This window comes from Notamacropus eugenii, chromosome 2 (assembly GCF_028372415.1).
Source record: "Notamacropus eugenii isolate mMacEug1 chromosome 2, mMacEug1.pri_v2, whole genome shotgun sequence".
Taxonomy (NCBI): Eukaryota; Metazoa; Chordata; class Mammalia; order Diprotodontia; family Macropodidae; genus Notamacropus; species Notamacropus eugenii.
In genome coordinates, this window is record NC_092873.1 from 507635379 (window position 1) to 507644643 (window position 9265).

A 9265-nucleotide genomic window follows, 5' to 3' on the forward strand; every position below is an offset into this window, starting at 1 on the left:
TGGAATTGTCTTGCATCTTTGTATTGCTGAGAATAGTTTCTGTGTAACAATGTTGTCCTGGTTCTGTTCCCTTCACTATGCATCAGTTTATGTGAGTCTTTCCAGGTTTTTCTGAAATCATCCTGCTTGTCTTTTCTTATAGCACAATAATATTCCATTACATTCATATGCCACAGCTTGTTTAGCCATTCCCCAATTGATGGGCATCCCCTTCATTTCTAATTCTTAGTCACCACAAAAAAAAAAAAAAAGCTGCCTTAAAGATTTTTATACAGATTTTTCCCTTTTTGGATGTCTTTGGGATATAGACCTAGCAGCAGTATTTCTGGATCAAAGGATATGCACAGCTTTGTAGCCCTTTGGGCATAGTTCCAAATTGTTCTCCAGAATGATTGGATCAGTTCACAACTCTACCAACAGTGCCTTAATGACCTAATTTTCCAACATCCCCTCCAACACCCAACATCTTCCGTTTTTTGTCATATTAGCCACTCTGATAGGTGTGAGGTGGTACCAAAAAAGACAGTCTTGAAACAAATCACTCTGTGGCTCTGACAAAGAAATAAGGCAAAGGAGTTTGCAAAATGTAATCCAGGTGCAGCCTGTTTAGGTCCACAGGTGTAGAGCATGGAGATGTGGCATGATGGAGTCTGCCTCCTGCTGCCTGCCTGGTGTCTGTAGCTTCTAGCCTTCCCTTCTCAGCTCTATATGACTTTGGGGAAGTCTCCAGTCCTGCAGGACCTAGACTCTCCTGCCACCAGTCACCAGTAACCACAGGAGCTTGGACTGAACACCACCATTTAGAGCTGCTCTGTAGTGCTGGGGAGTCCAGCTGTGAGATAACATTTCCCCTCTGTAGAGACTTCTTGTTTTTCTAGCAGCTTTTCTTTGACTCTGGTGATGACTAAGATTGTCTGGGGTTTAGGATTATTCAGCTGGGCTCCTGTCCCAGTGGTACAGCTGAGGGAAGCCAAAATAAGTAGATTGGAGAGGGTTGGAAGAGATCGGTGGGATCTCCATTCCTATCCTCTCCAGTGGGTGATGCATCCCCAAGGGGAAAGGGGTGGGTTTGACTAGGCAGTATCCAGTCTAAGATCCCTTAGCCCTCCTCAGCCCCTCGGCTCCCACCAGTATTGCCACCTCCAGGTTTCAGCTTCTCCAGGGTCCGGCTCACAGTAGAAAGACTGCTAGGCATATGACTCCTTATTCCTTGGGAGAGGTGGAAAAATGGGACTATTGTTAAAGATAGAAGACAGATTCTGGGGAGGAGAGCTATCCTGGTTATGTATGGTGGGTTTGGGCCATCCCTGTTTCAGAGCCATGGGGATGGAGTTAATGACTTCAGGATGAAGAGAGGAAGTGGGATTGGCATTTAATCCTTAAGGAAACAGGGCTTGGTGAGGTTAGGAAGTCTACAGATGTTCCCCACCTCCAAAATGCCTTGTATTTATTTGGGATTTATAGAGAATGCACAAATATGTGTACATGTTTTTCCTCACATCTAGCAGAATGTAAGTTCTTTGAAAGCAAGGATTATTTATTTTTTGCCTTTGTATGTTCAGCTTCTAGCAGAGTACCTGCAAGTGCTTAATAAATGCTAGTTGTTTTTGATTGGTTGGTTGATTACCTATAGGCAGGAGGGTAGGAGGAACTAGAATCCCACAATCCTAGTTAGAGGAGATGTTAGAGGCATCTAGTTTGACCTGTATCTGCTCAAGAATTCCCCCTCACAACCTCCCTGACAAGTGGTCAGTCTGTCCCCACTTGAAATCTCCTGGTGATGGGTATCCCTTATGATGGGGACTGGGACCACATGGGAAGGCAGACTATGGGGTCCCTCACACCTACCTTCACCCTTTCCTCCACCACTGGAGGCCCCTTCCTCTCCACTGTTCCCAGACTGGGGATGGATCCTTAGATTCCCTGCAGGGGAAGAAATGATTATAATTTGGATAAGATAAGTTGGCCACCATTCCCTAACCTTGATCCCTCTGTTCCATGGTCCTGATTGAGTGGGGAAGTTCTTCATGTCTGACTTGTACTGTTCCTGTTGTCACTTCTGGTTTGCTGTCCTCTAACTTGGCTTCTCTTTGGATCCCAATTGTTCATGCTTCCCTACAAGTAACTGGGTGTATATTTTGTGCTGACTTATCTGTATACATGTTGAATCCCTCCCACAACAGAAAGAAATCTCTTGATGGCAGATTTTGGTTTTGTCTTCCTCCTCAATACATAGAACAGGACTGGGCACATTTGGGGGTCTAGATTTGTGATTTCATCAGGGACAAACCTTCCAAATTAGCCTCCTTCCCGGCATCTCATGGTCTTAGAGAGTTGCCTGGGACCATTGAGAGTTTAAATAACCTGATCAGGGTCATCTGCCAATATGTGTCAGGTATGTGACTTGAATCTGTTTTCCCAACTTTGAGGCTGGTTCTCTATTTACTATCCCACAATGTCCCCCACCTGGTGGCCTGCTGACACCCCCAGTTTTCAGCACAGTTCCTGGCATTCATAAATGTATATTGACTAAACGGCACATGGTAGGCACCACAAGTAAGTGGCATTGTGGATAGAGTGCTGGATCTGGAGTCAGGAAGATCTGAATTCAAATTCAACCTTAGACACTTCCTAGTTATGTGACCCTGGGTAAGTCATGTAACCTCTGTCTGCCTCAATATCTTTATCTGTAAAAATAAGCATCATAATAGCTCCTACCTCCCAGAGTTGCTATGAAAATAAAATAAGATAAAATTTGTAAAACGCCTTGTAAACTTTAATGTGCCGTATAAAGTGCTAGCTTTTTATTTTTGTGATTTTTGGTCCTCTACAGTTTTCTTGTGGAGAGGTGGGGAGGGATCAAGGACAACAAGAGATGGGGACCTGAGGGAGGATTCAAGACTAGGAGAAGCTGGGCTGGGCTGGAAGTATGCGGGGGGTGGGGCAGAGGGGGAGGGGAATGGTTTTTTCTAAATCGAAGAGTCTCTCTAGCAGGATGTAAGTCCTCGAAGGCATTGCTGTTGTCATGGAAACATCTAAATACATCTGTGAAGGCTTCAAACCCACACAGATGCAAACACGCAGGCAGACGGACACATGCACACGCACACTCGCACACACGCACACACACATACACCCTGTCAACAGCCACCCAAGTTTCGAAAAGCTCTTAGTTCTCAGGGAAGTCAGGACTCCAGATAGCAGGAGAGATGAAGCAGCCGAGGCTCCATGGAGTAAGGGACATATCCAGCTAGTGATTACCCCATCAGGAAACGCTGGACTCGAGTTTCAAACGCAGGTTCCTGGCTCGGGCTTAGGAGTAACTGCTGCCCCCACCTCGAAGTCACACAATCTCATCCCCTCGCCCAGAGAGTCACGAATCAGTATATGCCCCATCTCCTTCCTCCCCCTCCTCCAGTCACCAGGTGGTCAGGTCACACTTACCCAGGGAAGGCAGGAATCTATCCAGGTTGAACCGAGAGTTCAGAAAGGGGTAAGCCAAGATAAAGAGCCCTGGGCATGAGGGAGAAGAGACCCTGTGAGTCACTGTGATTCCATTTCACCCTCTGCCCTTGTCCTGCACCATCCTGTGGGGCAGACTCACAGGACAATCAAAGATCATGCATCTGGAGTTGACCACTGAGTTCAAACCCTTCATTTTACAGACGAGGAAACAGAAACCCAGAGAAGTCAGGTGATCTGCCTGAGGTCACAAAGGTGGCCAGGTTAGCAGTCAGAATGTAAATCCAGGTCTTCTGACTCCGGAGCAAAGGAGTATGTGGATTTGGGGAGATAGAGACTCAGGATTCAGAGGTTTGGAGGACTTAGGTGTCCAAGATAGACAAACAGTTGGAGGAATGAATGTGAGTCCCTGAGGAGGGTGGAAGCAGAAGGCAGAGAATTTAAGTGCCTCCTGCTTGAGCTCAGGGTGCCCCTTGTGTCCTGGCCTCCCCCAAGCCAGGAGCAGCTGCTTCCTCCTTCGAATCCCCTACAGAAGGCTCTGATTTGGAACTTCATGCTCTAACAGTAGATTTTGTCCATTTAGAAATTATTTATGAAGCCCTTAACTTTAAGCAACAGCAAGACCATGGCTTGAGTAAATAAATGCCCCCCCCCCCTCTGGATATTCCTTCTCAGGGATCTCCCTCTTTGACCACACTAGGAGCGTTGGTTTGGGCTATAGAAGGTCAGATGGAGGCCATTGAGTCTGCCTGTGGCTTTATAGAGGGGGGAGGCAGATCTTGGATCGCCTCCTTTTCCTCTTATGTCTCTCCCAGTGCAGAGCTGGGCACACAGGCTGTGGGAGAAAAGTGTGCAAAGACTTGCTGATAGATGGATGGACTGCCAATATTCCATGTGATTTTCAGGAGGGAGCATCTCCAAAGCCCTCCTGGGGCAAAACTCCTGCCCTGACCTCATAGGGTGGCTGGATCTGGGGCTGGGGCCAGGTCTGGACTTTCTGTCTGTGTCACTGAACACAAAGGTTTCCAATGAGGCGCTATCAGTGCTGAGGTTTGCATCCAGGTCTGGGACCCCATTTTAGGAAGGGCATTGACAGGCTGAAGCTTGTCCAGTACAGAACAGGACAGATGGTACAGATCTTTTAGCACAAGCCAAAAGAAGATGATATGAAGGGACTAGAGATGTTTGGGATGGAGAAGAGAAGGCTTGAGATGAGGACATGACATGAGAACTGTATCCAATTATATGAGGGCTGTTACTTGGAAGACAGATGAGGTTCATTGGGCTTGGTCCCAAGGGCAGCATGAGGAACAGTTGGAGAGAAGTTACAGAGAGGTCAGCTTCATCATGATGGCAGGAAGAACTCCATGGTAGTTTGAATTCTGCCTAGGTGGTAGTGAGTCTTCTGACCTCGGAGGTATGAAAACACAGGCTGGAGAGACCTCAATCAAGGAACTTGCACAGAGGATTCCTTCCCTAGGGAGTGGTCTGAGGTGCCTCAGGGGTCCTTTCTGGCTTCAGGGAGATGGTAATTGATGTCTTCCTAGAGGGTGGCAAGGAGGAGTTTGAGGTTTCTCTACCATGGGTCCTTTCCTGGGGATGTAGAGCTTCAATTTTTGTGTGCTAAGCCCCCCTAACCTCCCTCCCCTGCAGGATGGTAGCTTCCCTCTCTGGGCCCCTTAGCCTGAGGCTCAGCACCTGAGAGATGGAGGCCGAGATAAGGTGAGGTAAACTTGAGATGGGCTATCCTATTTCCTTCTGGGTCAGGAGAATGAGGCCACTATGATATTCAACACTAGTGAAGCCAACCCCACCCCCTGTTCCCTTCCTCTCTTCCCCCAGAGCTGGGTCACTGTACTGACCTGGGAGTGTGGGGACTGGATTCTACTTTCTATGATCAGAAAATCAACCAGTTTGGGATCCCACTGCCCTCTCTCTGCTCTGCACAAATGATGGTGAGGAATGGACTTCTAGGGAAACCCATGGGTCTGAGGCTAGATTTGGGCAGATCTGAGCCTCCAAAGCCCCTCTCACAAGAGGGTCCCTTGTCTAGCCTCCACTTGAAGACCTCTTGTAATGGGGAACTCTCTAACCCCCAGAGCAGTTCTGTTTGGCAGGAAATTCTTCCTGACATCTAACTCAAAACTGCTATCTATATTTAAATTGTTCCTCCTGGTCTCCACCCTAGTTTCCTCACCCTTCTAAATCCCTCACACCCCTGCCCCTCAAAAACTGTAGAGCATCAAGCAGCTGTTTGGAGCAGAGGAGGAAGGGAATGAATGGGCTCCCTTTTTCCCAGCCCACATGCACTCACTACACCACTGACCTCCAAGGATGGGAGGGAAGGGGTTGGGGATTACTCTCCTGCTTCATTGGGAGCAGTTAGTATTGGCCCAAGGGGCACTGCTGCTGGGAGAAAGGTCACTAACAATGATAAAACAAGGCCTTTTGCTCTCAGCATCCTTGGGAAAGAGTAAACATACTCCCATTATACAAAGGGGAATACTGAGGCCCCAGGAGGGTAAGGGCTTCCTCTAAGGTCAGTTAAGCGTTGGAGTCAATGCTAGTCCAGTGCTAGGTCCATTGAGGCTGCAGCCTCAATCCTACACCCAGGGTTTCCTCTATTTCTCTGTTATAAACCTACCTTCTTCCTCATTCCCTCTCTTTAATTTAGAAACTCTGACTCTAGGAACTGGTTCCTTCCTGGGATGGGAGGATGAGGTATGAAGGGGTGATTAGATCAGAGCTGGAATCTTCAGGGATGATTGGACAGCCTGGTGAGTGGGGAGATGGGCACCTTATTCTGTAAAAGGTGGTGAGGTAGAACTGTGGCCAGGCAATGGGGTTGGGGATGGAGGTATGCATGGTGCAGTGAGGGGAACAGATGCCCGGCTCCCTCCACCTTTTCTTGAGGAACTTTCTAAGCCATCTATTCCCTGGCAGGCTCTCTTCCCTCCTAGCCACTTGAGCCCCCTCCCCAAATTACTCTACTGCCACTTTGTCAGCTCCCCTTGTCCCCCTCCCTTCCATCCCAGGATCTCTGCACTCACCCAGACCTGCAGCTCCGATGAAGATGCCCCCCACTGCTGCTGCTGCGGATGAAACAGATACCCCGATAATGATGCTGCCTGCAAGAAGGCCCAGGGCAGCACAGGCTAGCTGCAGGCATCGCAAGTCCCGGCCACTAATGGGGACATCCATGAAGTGTGGGCCCAGGCCTTGTCTCTGGCTACCCACCAGCTCTCAGCTGCAGCAGTCCACACTTTGCTTGGTCCTTAGAACCTGGGTGACTCCTCTCACCTGTGACTAGACTCCAGCAGGTTGGTCAGCATCCTGGCTTATCTGCAGTACTGGCTAGGCACTGTCCCAGACTCATTCTCCCCTTCTCTACCTGTGCTGTCCCAAATGCCCAGATCCTTCTTTGCTTCTAATATCAGTTCCCCTTCTAGAAGGTTCTCTTTTGATAGGGTGGCTATCCAGGTACCACCGAGGCAGGATTTCTGCTTGAGCCTTGGAGAGTTGGGAGGACCATGTCCTACCCTTCTGTCTACTTCAGAGAGAACTCAGGAACAGCTCCTCCCCTGCTACACATCTTGTGTCTGCCTAGGGACCCTGTGATCCCAGATGGGGAGGGGTAAAACACAGAGACCACAAGGGCTCAAGTTCCTTCAGCAGATAAAAGCAGGGGTTGCATTATAAATAAGACTAAAGCAACATGATCTGGGGAGTGGTTTGGGATGGGCAGGGAGAAAGACAGTGCCGGGGCAGAGTAGCTTGTTCCAAGAGACTTCTAGTGTGCCCTTGCTCAGATTGGACAGTGGGATGTAGTGCAAGGAGCCCAATATTGGGAGGGGGAAGAGGCCAGAAGACCTGGGTTCAAATCCTGACTGCCACTTCTGCCCTATGTGACAGTGGACAAGTGCCTTCACTATGCTGTGGTCCAGCTTATTTCTCTCAGAAATGGAGGGTTTGGATTCAGTGATCTCTAAGAGCCCTCTCTGTTCTGATATTTTTCCTGTTAGTGTTCTAAAAGCCCTTTCGTATTCCTTACCCTCTGCTCTAAGGTCTTCTTCCAGTCATTCCCTGTTCTATGGCCCCTCCCAGCTCTGACATTCCCTGTTCTGAAGCCTCTTCCATTCTGAGCAAGGGCACACCAGAAGCCTCCTGAACAATCTACCTTGCCTGGGCACTGTCTCTCTCCCTGCCCTTCCTCAGGGGACTGTTTGTCTACTTCTGTCTATTAGGCTTCCTCCATCATCAGTCACCGTGGCTCTGGAGAATTCTGCTGTAGACTCTAGTTGCCAAGGGGATCGCTGATGGATCTCCAGTCACTTGGGTCCTCTACACTCAAAATATTCAAGATCAGGACAGAATAAACACAAAGACGTAGAGATATCGTATACCCAGAGACACATGGTATCAAGAAGCACACACACACACAGATGCATGCGCGTGCGCACGTGCGCGTGTGTGTGTGTGTGTGTGTGTGTGTGTGTGTGTGTGTGGTGCTGGCAGCTTTCTTTCCCTCCCCCTCTGCTCCAAGAAGCACCAAACAATTCTTTTCACTTAGAAACCATCAGAGAAGAGCCTGAGAACCTTGTGTGGGTTTATTTAGCCCCTTCTGCCCTTCTGGCTCCTCGGCCAACCAAAAAGCTCTTTGTCACCGCACAGTACCATCCCCTCAACATCCAGAAGGAGGTTCAACAAATTATGCTGGATTAGAATCAGGCAGGGAATATCTACTCATGCTTATTATAACCCACTAGGAAGAGCAAATCTGAGCCTGCTAGGTGACATGGTGCTAGAAGACTGGGCCTGGAGTCAGGAAGACCTGAGTTGAAATTCAGCCACTTATTAGGTGTGTGACTGTGGGCAAGTCATTTCACCTCTGTTTGCCCCCATTTCTTCAACTGTAAAATGGGTATAATAACAACTAGGTTGTTGTGAAGATCAAATGAGATACTATTTGTAAAGGCTCACACGGGTACTTAGCACATAGTAGGTGCTTAACAATGCTTATTCCTTTCCCTTGTTCTAAGGACTGGGCCTTCACGAGTCACTACCCCATTAGATAAGGAAACAGTAAGAGTGCTGAGCAGCTCGAGAGGAATTCAAGTTTTCTGACCCAGATGGAAAGACATCCTGGGGTTCTGAGAGAATAGGCAGCTATGATGGCTGAGTCTCCAGCAACGATGTGGAAAAGACTGTGGAAAGCAAGAGAATGACCACAAGACTGGAGAAGGACAATGTGCCCCCAATAAAGGGTAGGGTATTGATTCCTGAGAAAAATATAGATTAGGCCATTAAAGAGATGGTGGGTGAATAATCAGAAAAGGAAGCAATCACCAACACTCAGACTGGCTTCCTCAAGGATGGACAGCTCCTATGAGACCCACCTCATTTCCTTTTTTTAAACAATTCCCTAACCTGGTAGATGAGGGGAATGCTGTGGATACAATTCACCTAGACTTTAGTAGAGCTTTTGTTAAAGTATCCTAGGCTTTCCTTGTGGAGAAGATGGAGAGATAAAGAATAGATGATCATCCATTTGATGTAGAACTGGCTGCATGGCTGGACTCAAAGGAGAGTTGTTAATAGTTTAATGTCAACATGGTAGAAGGTATCTAGTGGAGGTCCTCAAGGATCTGTGCTTGACCCTGTGCTGCTGCTCATAAGATTTGCAGGTGACTCAATTCTGGAAGGGAGAACTTACACACTGGATGACAGAATCAGGATCCAAATGGATCCAAATTCAGTTTAATGTGATAATAGGAAATTAAATGGGGATAAATGTGAAATCTTG

General features: G+C 48.0%; 1 protein-coding gene across 1 annotated transcript; it reads right to left on the reverse strand.

Moving 5' to 3' along the window:
• Positions 1–1099: 1099 nt before the first annotated feature.
• Positions 1100–6663, reverse strand: KNCN (kinocilin). The gene is made up of 4 exons (XM_072638200.1): positions 6513–6663; positions 3445–3513; positions 1849–1923; positions 1100–1209 (listed from the first exon to the last, which is right to left on the reverse strand). The coding sequence occupies exons 1-4, from the start codon at positions 6661–6663 to the stop codon at positions 1100–1102; spliced, it is 405 nt and encodes a 134-aa protein (XP_072494301.1).
• Between the last annotated feature and the right edge of the window lie 2602 nt (positions 6664–9265).

Coding starts and splice junctions, on each gene's coding strand:
- KNCN (XM_072638200.1), bottom strand. CDS start 6,663: ATGGATGTCCCCATTAGTGGCCGGGACTTGCGATGCCTGCAGCTAGCC. Junction 3,514..6,512: donor CATCGGAGCTGCAGGTCTGG/GTGAGTGCAGAG, acceptor CCTCATGCCCAG/GGCTCTTTATCTTGGCTTAC. Junction 1,924..3,444: donor TAGATTCCTGCCTTCCCTGG/GTAAGTGTGACC, acceptor CTTCCCCTGCAG/GGAATCTAAGGATCCATCCC.